The sequence below is a fragment of the Rattus norvegicus genome, chromosome 7 (assembly GCF_021556685.1).
Source record: "Rattus norvegicus strain SHRSP/BbbUtx chromosome 7, alternate assembly SHRSP_T2T, whole genome shotgun sequence".
Taxonomy (NCBI): Eukaryota; Metazoa; Chordata; class Mammalia; order Rodentia; family Muridae; genus Rattus; species Rattus norvegicus.
Window position 1 is genome coordinate 140,960,384 of NC_141540.1, and position 12,000 is coordinate 140,972,383.

At 49.8% G+C, this 12,000-nt stretch overlaps 1 protein-coding gene and 1 long non-coding RNA gene across 9 annotated transcripts in view; one reads left to right on the forward strand and one right to left on the reverse strand.

Moving 5' to 3' along the window:
- The window catches only part of Dip2b (Dip2 acetate--CoA ligase B), a 177,211-nt gene that overhangs the window by 160,835 nt on the left and 4,376 nt on the right, over positions 1 to 12,000 (forward strand). For 7 of the 8 annotated variants that reach the window (XM_087556848.1, XM_087556844.1, XM_087556845.1 and 4 more), the window contains 7 exon segments: positions 1,216 to 1,384; positions 2,147 to 2,317; positions 3,683 to 3,744; positions 5,106 to 5,163; positions 6,460 to 6,534; positions 8,280 to 8,457; positions 10,494 to 10,617. In XM_087556848.1, the coding sequence (XP_087412974.1) occupies positions 1,216 to 1,384; positions 2,147 to 2,317; positions 3,683 to 3,744; positions 5,106 to 5,163; positions 6,460 to 6,534; positions 8,280 to 8,457; positions 10,494 to 10,617 (837 nt within the window). 8 annotated transcript variants of the gene reach the window in all.
- On the reverse strand, positions 5,798 to 7,378 carry LOC134479575 (uncharacterized). The gene is made up of 2 exons (XR_015626033.1): positions 7,190 to 7,378; positions 5,798 to 7,043 (listed from the first exon to the last, which is right to left on the reverse strand). It is a non-coding gene; the product is annotated as an uncharacterized LOC134479575 (long non-coding RNA).

Here is a 12,000-nt window from a genome sequence, read left to right on the forward strand (position 1 = left end):
AGCACGCGCATGGCACCACAACGGTCTGTACTAGCATGCTTTCAACCCCAGTGCTGGCTCATACCCGTGACCCCAGCACTTGAAGGCAGAGGCAGGCGATCTCTGAGTTCTGTAGCCTGGTCTACAGAGTGACTTCCAGGACAGCCAGGGCGACACAGAGAAACCTTGTCTCAAGAAACCAAAATAGACAGACAGGCAGGCAGACAGACAGACAGACATAAAATGAAGTAAAACTCTTCTTGAAAAAGGAAAAGAACACGGTTTGGTGGCTCCCTCCTAGGCTTCTAGCCCTTGGGAGACTGCAATGGAAGGTGGCCTGTGAGGTCGAGGCCCCCCTTTGAGGGTGAGTGGGATTGCTTCATCTTCCTACCCTGGCCCGCTGCCCACTCTACATGAAGGAAAGAAGCTGATGAGGCCTGTGCTGGACTGGATTGACCCAGGCCCCTGTTGTGGTGTGGCTGTGCTCTTGGTCCTGGGTTTGGAGGGTCAGCTGTCATGGCTGTAGACCTTCCGGGTGAGCCACACTGCTTCTGTTGCCTGCTGTACCTTTATGGGTCAGCCCTCAGCATCGCTCACGCAGACCATCATGGCTCCTCTAACTGTCTCCCAGCACATCCCTCATGCAGACCATCATGGCTCCTCTAACTGTCTCCCAGCACATCCCTCACGCAGATCATCATGGCTCCTCTAACTGTCTCCCAGCCTGCAGGGTCCAGTCCACTTCCTCCTCCATGTTGGTTTACAACCCACAGCTACACTTTAAGGGTAAAGTCTAACCTTCAACCTTTCACCATTGCTCCAGCCTTTCAGATGGTCTCTGCGCTGATCCAGGACTGCCACGCGCGCTGCACACTTCCCTACCTACATCCTGCTCCTCTGCCTTCCCACCCCACCCCACTTCTAGACACTCACTCCTGAATGCTCCCCACTTAGTGAGCACCCTTCCCTCCACTCTGGACACTCCTCGTTCTGGAGTGCTCCACCCCCACCCCCACTTTTTCAGTGCGAGTGAATTGGTTTAATTCTGTGTTCTTGGCTCTTCCTGTGAATGTGTTGACCACACCTACCGCAGCCTGCCTTGTGTCTGGTCACGGGTCTTGTGAGTGTGCAGGAATGGGAGGGAGGGTCAGCCTGGCTCCAGAGGCCCTCTGCTGTCTCTCCTGCTAGTGCTAGGATGTAAGGTAAATGTATCCGCTCTCCACTTCTTCTTTGCAGTGTCTATTCGGGTCACCAGTCCGTCTTGATCCCTCCTATGGAGCTGGAGAGCAACCTCTCCCTGTGGCTCGCCACTGTCAATCAGTACAAGATCAGGGACACCTTCTGCTCCTACTCAGTCATGGAGCTTTGTACCAAGGGGCTGGGCAGCCAGGTGGAGGCGCTCAAGGTAAGCAGCAGCCTGGCAGGTGCAGGTCCTCAGTGGGCTAGGCTTGACTGAGCATGCCTCCTGCCCTTTGCCCTCTCTGCGGGACTGACTGGATATGTTGTAAATGGCAGGGGCTGGAATGGCCTCTTCCTAACTTGGTGCATTCTTTCTAAGCTAATTTTATTCTTTGTGGAAAGGAAGAGGATCTATTTATATAACAGCATGTGGGAAACTCACCTCTGGCAGATTTTTCCCACTAAACTGGAAACCCCAGAACACTGGAGATTGGGCACTCCATGAAGAACAGAGTCCTTGTTCATGTGTGCATCCAGTGACTGTGTATGAGGAAGTCATGTACTGAATTCCCTAACAGAGAACTAGGACCCCAGGACCTCAAACAGGAGATGGGGAGCCAACTGCCTGGAGTTCTGGGTTTGTTTTTCTACTGGGACTAGAGAACAAGAGAAATGCAAGGGAACGTGGCCAGAACAGAAACACAGTGCTGAGAAGAAAGTCCTAAAAGCTTGGCTTTTAATCCCCCTCCCCATGGTGAAATGCAGGGCCTGTACATTCTAACCTACTGCTTCCAGCCCAGGCCCAGGCCCAGGCCTTAAAGAGAAAAAATATGGAGTAGATCCCTGTGCAGCTGATTGTACCTAGATATCTGGTCATTTCCTCTCTGAAAGATACTCTTCTCCATGCCTGGGCCCAGAAGGTAGCTCTTGGCTTTTCCTGAACAAGAAGGGATCTTTCTAATTATGTTTTGGCACCAATTCCTTCCAGACCCGAGGGATCAACCTTTCCTGCATCCGAACTTGTGTGGTAGTCGCAGAGGAGCGGCCTCGGGTCACCCTCCAGCAGTCCTTCTCCAAGCTCTTCAAAGACATCGGCCTGTCCCCTCGAGCTGTCAGCACCACTTTTGGGTCCAGGGTCAATGTAGCGATATGTTTACAGGTAGCACCTTGTTGTTGTGTGTATGTCTTAGCCCTATTCGTTCTTTTTTTTTTTTTTTTTTTGGTTCTTTTTTCCGGAGCTGGGGACCAAACCCAGGGCCTTGCGCTTGCTAGGCAAGCGCTCTACCACTGAGTCAAATCCCCAACCCCGCCCTGTTCGTTCTTATTATGACCCTGCCAGGCCCCAGTAAGTGGGTCAGAGTCCTGTGGATTTATCCAGTTAGCTTTAGCACAATTACTGGGCAATGTTTTGGTTTTGGTTTTGGTTTTGGTTTTGGTTTTTAAAAGATTTATTGATTTATGTGAAGAGGGCATCAGATCCCATTACAGATGGTTGTGAGCCACCATGTGGTTGCTGGGAATTGAACTCAGGACCTCTGGAAGAGCAGTCAGTGACACTTGAGCTATCTCTCCAGCCCCGCCCCACCCCCTGTGACATTTTCTACACTAGACTGGCTACTTCCCAGCTGTGCTCCCCAAGTACTTGCTGTCTGAGTCTCGCCTGGGTTACTTCTGCTCCATCACTCTGTCCTCAGACGGCACTTCTCTTCGTCACATGCTCCTGCTCCATCCCATCCAATGGAGACCTCTTGCTCTCCTGTCTTCTTTCTCCTTCCTCCTCATGGTCCCTACGACCAACTCCAATACCATGAAGTTCTCGCTGCAGGTGGTGGTTCTTTGAGACAGGGTTGTCTGATCTTGAACTCACAGCAGTCCTTCTGCCTCAGTCTTCTGAGCACCACAGTGGACTGTGAGTCTCTTCAGGGTCTTCAGGGCTGTGCTGCTCTGCCTGGTTCTGCTTGGACACTGTGGAGATGTGGGCTCTTTATCTTGCCTGGTGCATCTCCTGTGTTCATCTCTAAAACGATGCCTTTGCTTGCCCTAGGGTTGGCCTACGGGTCAGTAGGTTACTGGGGAAGAACTAAGAGAAGAGCAGGCCAGTGGCTGCCAGGCCAGTGTGATGCTCTCTCTCTCCTAGCACAGTGCTCCAGGAGCCACTCCGAGTCCTATTTCAATGTCATTAGTTGATATACAGCCTTCTTGTCCCCATAGTTTGCCTTTTAAAAATAAGCCTGCATCTTTTGCCATGTTGTTCTGGGTAGGTCTAGAACAGTGTGATTTTATGTGCTTGGCAGCTCATGAGGTCCCTGCTCTGAGCCCTGGGTAGGGCACCAGCCCACCCCCACTGCAGACTTGGTACTGCTTCACTGCTGCAGAGAAAGCCAAGAGGTCGCCAGGCCAAGACTCCCCTGCCCCCTTTGAGAAAGTGAGAGTGAGCTCTCTGACAGCAGACATTCCCGTCTGCGGGACAGAGACATCTTGTCCAGGCTTTAAATAAACATTGTGCTCTTTTGTTGTTCTTTAGGGGACCTCAGGGCCCGATCCAACAACTGTGTATGTGGATCTGAAGTCGCTGAGACATGACAGGTACGGTGGGCACAGAGCTGGGCCTTAGCATCAGCACTCCTCCTCCTGTTGTTTACATATTGAGGGGCGATGCAGGAAGGGAAAGAACCATTAGTAAATGACAGAAATCTTGTTTATGAAAAGAAAACTTTAATTCTCACAGTTGCTTCATTATTAGCTTTTGGCTTTTTTTCTTTTTTTAGGGTTTTTGTTTTTTGGTTTTTTGGTTGTTTTTTTTTTTTAATCACCCAAGAGGTGGAGTAGGATTTGAACCCTCAGTTTTTTATGCAGCCTAAGCATAAGTTTGTTATGTAAGCATAACTTACAGTCATCCTCCTGCCTATGATTCTGCTAGGTTATAGGCATGTGGAATTGTGCCTGGCTTGCTGTATTGTTCTATAATTAAAATGAAATCTTAGTTTCTAGCTATAAATATATACTTTTGTGGGACTGTGTGTGGTGGCACACACCTTTAATCACAGCACTCAAGCAGAGGCCGGAGGATCTCTATGAGTTCTAGGCTAGCTTGGTCCACATAGTAAGTTCCAGGACAGCCAGAGCTATACAGGGAGACCCTGTATCAAAAACAGAAATAAACAAGAAAACAAACAATAGATATTGTCTTTTCTCTGCAGGTCAAAAATAAAGATGAGGTAAACAAGATCCATGAGGCAGGGAAGGGGCTTTGAAACAACACTGCATCTGAGTCCCTGATTTGTGACTTCCTCCCTCGCTGAGGTCACACTCATGCTGGGTTTTTAATGTGTGTGTGTGTGTGTGTGTGTGTGTGTGTGTGTGTGTGTGTGTGTGTAGCCAGAAAACTACAGGTGGTGTTACTTGTATTCCTCGGGGACCATCCTCCTTGCCCTTTGAGACAGGGGCTCTGAGGCCTGTGGCTTGCCAATTCTGAGAAGATTGCTCGCTTCGTAGCTCATGGCTTTGCCTGTCTCCACCTCCCAGCACCGGGGCATAAACATGTATCAGAGCACGTGGCTTCTTACTCGATGCTGAGGGTGGACTGGTGTTCTCATGGTTAAGCAGCAGCCACGTCACTGCTCAAGTCTCGGGTGGTCTGATGGCAGCTGTCTTAGTCAGCGTCTTTCCCTGGAGAGACTGGCCTCTCAACTCAGATGTCACCATGCCTGGGAACATTTTTGGTTGTCACAGTGGGAGCTGCTATTGAAACCTAGCAAGTAGGGATGGGGATGTTGCTAACAACACTCTCTACAACAAACTCTGACCCAGAGCACCACGTGTGTGGAGTGAGAGAAGGCCCCACTCTGGGAGCAGAGGTGCCAGTTACACATCCTGAGGAGGTAACTGCAGTAGCAAACGCAGTTTCAGAAAGACTGCAGACATTAACTCCTGTGTCTCTGCTGCAGGGTCCGTCTTGTGGAACGAGGTGCCCCCCAGAGTCTCCTGCTTTCTGAGTCTGGAAAGGTATTCTGTTCTGCTAGCTGCTGGGGAAGGCTGGGATGGAGGAAGAGGACTGAAGCCTGAGGGTAGAGTCCAGTAAAGCTTGGGGAGAAGCCCACAGGTTTCCCTTAGCGGATGGTTTCAGATGCATGAAGCCAGATGTGGACTTATCTCTCTATTGTTTAAACCCCATAGACATGCCATTCCTGCTGATAAGCCAGCAAAGTGAATAGAGAAGCAGCACCTGAGGAGAGCCAGCTCTGTCTGTAAACACTGAGAGTCAGGATGGAGAGGAGGGTGGGCTGGGGGGAGAGCTTGCACCCACGGGGCAGCAGCAGCGGCAGCAGCATTGCCTATGGAGTGAGCAGCTGCTCTGGGCATCCATTTATCCCATCCCTCTGTCCTCATCACCTCCCCCTCCACTATCCCTCACCCTGACCTGCCCAGACAAAGGACAGAATTATGAAGATGTCTCAGGGTCCTGCCTAGGGATCCTGAGGCAGAGGAGAAAGAAAACCCAAAGGAGCCCCTGCCTACTCTCTCCAGCGGATGTCACAACACAGGGGCTTGTGTGGAAATGCTTGTGTGGGCCATGCCATTCAGTGCTCATGTCTGCAGCTGGGTGCACATGGAAGCCGGAATGTCAGGTCATGAGGGAGGCCATCGCTGCCCTTTATTTACTTCCTCTAGGTTTAGATATTTAAACCGATACACTAGGCAAGTGGCTTACTGCTGAACTACACTGCTGACCCAGGAAACATGTTTGGTGAGCCCTGATCCGTGGGCCCAGACAGCACATAGGTTTCTTTTCCCTTCTGGAAGATCCTGGAGATGTGCCATCTCTCTCAGGGATGTGTTTCTGTGTTCGCACTAAATGCATTACCCACTGCAGCCGAGCTCCCTGTGGAGTGGTCTCCAGGTGTCTCCTCCTGCTGCTCATCTTTGGAAAGACTTACCCAAAAGGGAATGGCTGAGTTATTTACCAAAGTCTTGCAGTTGTGGCCTTGAGCAAAAGTTTCTCATCCCTCTGAAGAGATGGCAGTCTAGGTCAGTGTTCTAGCTTCAGAGTGGAATTCATTGGTCCTCCATCTCTACTACGATGAGGAAGGTTGACCAGGAACAAACAGAAAAACACCTTAGGACCCTTTGCGAGATGACTGCTTCATCAGCTCCTGCCATTTCTAGTCCAGTTCCTAGAGGTCATTGGTTGATTGCAGGGTTTGGGGTTGGAAGCCATGCCTCAGACCAGTAAACTAAGCCACAGCCAAAGTTATGCAGTTTGGTTAAACTGAGTATTTGTATTTCCTCTTTGATTCTCAGATCTTACCTGGAGTGAAAGTAGTTATTGTGAATCCTGAGACCAAAGGACCTGTTGGAGACTCTCACCTGGGAGAGGTGGGTGTGACTCTCATTGGAGACTCTCCTCTGGGAGAGGTGGGTGTGACTCTCATCTTCACTCTGAAGTCAGCCAAGATTGTGAGGTCACACCTGAGCCAACAGAACTGGACTCCACTCCATCCCTCCGTCAGGAAGGAATCCTGTTTTTTCTGAAGAGCTGGTGATAGAAAGGGGCAGAAGGAGGAGCCTGGGACTAGACTCAGCCTGCGTAGAGATAGTCTGATTTCTTCACTGCCGTTCGCTTACCTGAATGCAGCCAACTCATACCTGCTCCCACCTGTGAAGGGCTGGGGCTGTGGGAGCCCAAGCACACATTTTAACTCTCATAAGTGTTATACTCCGAATATACTGGTTTTGCTTCGATGTGGTGGAGATCTTAAGTCTTTCTTCCACTCTTCTCTTTTCCTGGGTCTTTGAGGAAAGCTGGTGGAGCCATAGCTCAGTGGGAGGGTCTTGGGACTGTAGTCACTGTTCTACTGCAGAGAAGAGACGCTGGGACTGAGGCACTGTCATAAAGAGAAAGCATTTAGTTAGGAGCTTGCTTACAGTTTTAGAGGTTTAGTCCATGTCTCAGTTAGGGTTTTACTGCTGTGAGCAGACACCATGACCAAGGCAAGTCTTATAAGGACAACATTTAATTAGGCTGGCTCACAGATTCAGAGGTTCAGTCCATTATCATCAAAGCAGGAACATGGCAGGATCCAGGCAGGCATGGTGCAGGAGGAGCTGAGTGTTCTACATCTTCACCTGAAGGCTGCTAGTGGAAGACTGACTTCCAGTCAGCTAGGATGAGGGTCTTAAAGCCCACACCCACAGTGACACACCTACTCCAACAAGGCCACACCTCCCAATAGTGCCATTCCCTGGGCTGAGCACATACACACCTTCACAGTCCATTATCATCATGGCAACATTCAGGCAGGCACTAGAACAGTACGTAGAGAAGCACATCCTGATTGTACGCAGAGAGAGACTCTGGGTTTGGCCTGGGCTTTTGAAATAAACTCCAGCAAGGCCACACCTCTTAATCCTTGTAATACTCTTACATAGTATCTCATCCTCGTGACTACCCATTCAATTACGTGAGCCTATGGGGCTGTTCTCATTCCAACCTCCAGCTGGTTACCAGCCTATCAGTCAGGTGGGCTGTTTACTTCTCCAGACCTGTCTGCTCTGTTTTAGTAATGATGACATGCACCTCGCGTAAGGAATAGAACCTTTGTGATAGATAAATTCCGTTTACTGTGTCTGCAGTGCACAGGAACAGGCTAGCTGTCAAGCTCTGAGCAAACCTAGTTGCCCTGTTTACATTGCAAACTCAGTGCTCTGTGGCGATACCTCAGAGCCTTGTGCCACAGGTATACCACAAGTGTGGGACCATACCTTGCTGTATCTGGGATGCTGGAAGCTGATGAGGAATGAACCAACAAGGCCATGCAGCTTAGCGTTAAGAGCATAGCCTCCGTGCCAGCCACCAGGGTAGGGGCTCCTTTCTAGCCCTGCATGTTAGGGGAATCATTAGACTTGTCTTTCTATCTGTATAGTGAAAATTACAACCATTTGGCCATCCCATGTGTCAGAACTGATTGAGAGCAGGCCACTAACAGAGTAAATGCTGGGTAAATGTTAGCCGCATGCTGTTGTTGATTGTATCGCTAGTGTGAAATGAGTTTGTTTTTTTCATTGAAATACTGTGCCCCAGGAGAACTGCACTAATTCGGCCCTCCTTCCTTCTCCTGTAGATCTGGGTGAATAGCCCCCACACCGCCAGTGGCTACTACACCATCTACGACAGCGAGACTCTTCAGGCCGACCATTTCAACACCCGTCTGAGCTTTGGAGATGCTGCCCAGACGCTCTGGGCCCGGACAGGGTACCTCGGGTTCGTCCGCAGGACGGAGCTCACCGCAGCCACTGGAGGTATGGATGGTCCAGCCCGTTCTCTTCCCTTGCTTACATCATTGGCCAGCCGATTCCACCTGCCTGGGGAGCGAGTCCCTCTGTGCCTCTAGAACGTGTAGTTGAAGTGATAATGCTCATTTGAAGCAGCCTTTGTCCTTTGAGGACCCCTTAAAATGCCACGGTGTCAGTGCACAGAGCAGGAGCTCCTGAGGAGCAGCAGCCAGCGCAGGCAGAGGGCGGCTCTCTTAGGGTGACACCCAGTGCTGACCAAGGTCCTGGGGTGGCTCTTCTCTGTCTCTTCTGCGCTTGCACACCGTTTTGAGTACAGGAGAAACAGGAACATACTCAACCCATGAGAGGGAGTTGGGTGTTGTTGTCTTTGTTTTTGTTTTTTGTTTTTTGGGTTTTATTTGTTTTAATGGTCTAATTCTGTAGTCCTGGCTGGCCTCAGACTCACAGAGATCCCCCTGCCTCTGCCTCTGAAGTGTGAGGCTAGAGTGCACCACCATGCTTGGCCTGGGGATGGCTGCTAAAGTGGGTCCAAGCCTACTTATGGGCAGCGCTCTGTCAGAGGTGCCCTAAAGCTGCCTTCTGTGCTTTCTGCTGCACCCTTCTTCCTGACGGGCACTGGGAGCCGCTGTAAACCATCCCCACTGTGTGGAAGAGCTGATGGACACGGCACCCTGGGCCATAAAGGCCTCGGCTGGACTGCACCATTTCTCCTGGGCAGATTTTATGGGGCATTTTCTGACACCAGGGAGGTGAGAATTGTGGCCCCTGGCCAGGCGCCCCAGCTTGCTTTGTGACTGTGAGCCTGTGGACTGGAGTCAGTGTCCTGTGCACACAGTGATGTGTGATGAGCTGCAGCGCTGTGCTCAGTGCTGGCCATAGATGAAACCCTGACTCAGGCTTTCATCCTCACATCAGAAATCTACTCTGTCCATAGAAGGACTGCAGAACCTGCCTCCTTCCGCGTGCCTTCCTGCCTCCTTTCTCGGCCCGCTCAACCTGACCACACTGATCTCCCTTCTCTGCAGTTAGAGAATTTACAGCCCTTCCAGAGGACCCAAGACCAATTCCCAGCACCCACTTCAAGTGGCTCACAACTGTAACTGAATCTCTAGGAAATCTAATGCCTTCTTTAAAGTGGTCCACGGGCTGGAGAGGTGGCTCAGTGGGTAAGAGCACTGACTGCTCTCCCAAAGGCCCTGGGTTCAAATCCCAGCAACCACATGGTGGCTCACAGCCATCTGTAATGGGATCCAATGCCTTCTTCTGGTGCATCTGAAGACAGCTACAGCATACTCATATAAATAAAAATAAAACAAATCTTAAAATAAAAATATAAAGTGGTTCACAAGCACCTGTAACTCCAACTCTAGAGAATCCAATACCTTCTTCTGGATTCTGAGGCACCTACACTCACGTGTGCACATATGCACACATAAACACATGCATGCATGCATGCATACATACATACATACATACATACATACATACATACAAAAGGTTAAAACCAAAACGAAGCCCTTGTGTGTGTGGTCTGGACAGATGGCTCAGTGTTAACAGCACTGGCTGCTCTTCCAGAGGACCCAGGTTTGATTCCCGGGACCCACGTGGCAGCTCACACTTGTAACTGCTCTCCTGTCACCATGAACACATAGAATAAAACTAAGACTTTTTTAAAAATATTTTTTTAAAGAAGTGTAGCCGGGCAGTGGTGGTGCACACCTTTAAACCCAGCACCCTGTGTCAGAAAAGAAAAAGAGAAAAGACAAAAATGTATGTTGACGTGTGCAAATGTGTGATCACTTGTGCTGTCACCTGCTGTGGGGCCACCTCTCCTTCCACCTTCCTCTAGGTTCACCTGCCAAGCCTTCCTCAATCCTAACACAATGATGTATTCCTCACAGCAGCCGTTTGTCCTCTCTTTCTCACAGAGCAGGCAGCAGCACTCAGGACCAGTCACAGCAGGCTGACTGGTGGTGCCAACCAACCCTGTGCTCTCAATGCCAATGGCGCACGTCTGAACCTGTTCCTCTTCTTTCTTTCAGAACGTCATGACGCCCTGTATGTGGTGGGTGCGCTGGATGAGACACTGGAGCTGAGGGGATTGCGATACCATCCTATAGATATAGAAACCTCCGTGTCGAGAGTCCACAGGAGTATTGCTGAATGGTAATTTCCCTACACAGCTTGTTCTCGCTTCAGCATTAGTGATGATGAACTACGGAGGCCGATGTGGGAACATCTGGAGTTCAGACCAGCCTGGGCTACCTAGGGAAGAGATCCTGCCCCAAAACACGCAAAATAGGGTCTTTCAGCTTGCATGGGTTAGAGCCTCTCCCCAGATTTAACAAGAGCATCTTTACATGAAGAACTTTCTGGAAAGCATAGAGAAGTCGGTGCTATAACTGATCTTAGACATTTGACTTTATTACAACCAAATATTACTTTTAGCTGTTTTTAATAATTGGAATCATTTTAAATATCAGTTGAGCATTGTATATCGAAGTCCAGTTCAAACCTTTTGGTGTTGTGATATGCTCAGTGAAACTTATATTGCAAACCACAGACATTGTGTTCAACAAAGTTTGAGTAAACCAGATATGATGGCACACACCTTTAATCCCAGCACTTGATAGTCAGAAGTAGATAGATCTCTGAGTTTGAAGCCAGCCTGGTCTACAAAGTTATTACCAGAATAGCCAAGGCTACACAGAGAAATCCTGTCTTACAGGGAAGGGGAGCTGAAGTCAAGTCAGACATACTGGCTCACCTGAGCTATAGAGAGAGACTCTATCTCAGACAAACAGCACCTGTGTTGAAGTCAGCAGAAAGAACTTTGACCTTCTGGAAACGCCCCAAGTCTCAGAGTAGGTTACAAACAAGGGACAGGTGCCTCTCCTTCCTCTGAAGCTGTGGACACCTGTATCCAGTCCCTCCTTCCTGTATAATCCAGTCCTTCCTTCCTGTATAATCCAGTCCTTCCTTCCTGTATCCAGTCCTTCCTTCCTGTATCCAGTCCTTCCTTCCTGTATCCAGTCCCTCCTTCCTGTATAATCCAGTCCTTCCTTCCTGTATCCAGTCCTTCCTTCCTGTATCCAGTCCCTCCTTCCTGTATCCAGTCCCTCCTTCCTGTATCCAGTCCCTCCTTCCTGTACCAGTCCCTCCTTCCTGAGTAGCTGCATTGTGTCTCTCCTCTAAATTCCAAACTGTCAGACGCATGGGTCCTCACCTCAGGAAGTCCCAGTCTCAGATTCCTAGAAAATGCTGGAAGGCTTAGCAATCAGTTGTTTACATACATGGCTGGCCTCTGACTGACATCCAGGAGAAACAGGGTTCTCAGGGACATGGGCCTAAGCCTCAGGAGAAAGTACAAAAGAGAGCTAGCAAGATGGCGCCACAGGGGAAGGAACTTACTCCCAAGTTGTTCAGGAACAAACTACCTGAAGACAGCCCCAGAACCAGACTGTGGAAGGAGAGAACAGACTGCCTCAACTGACCTGACTCTTCACACCGCAGTGCTGTGTCCTCCCCACAAGGAACAAGAGAGAGAGG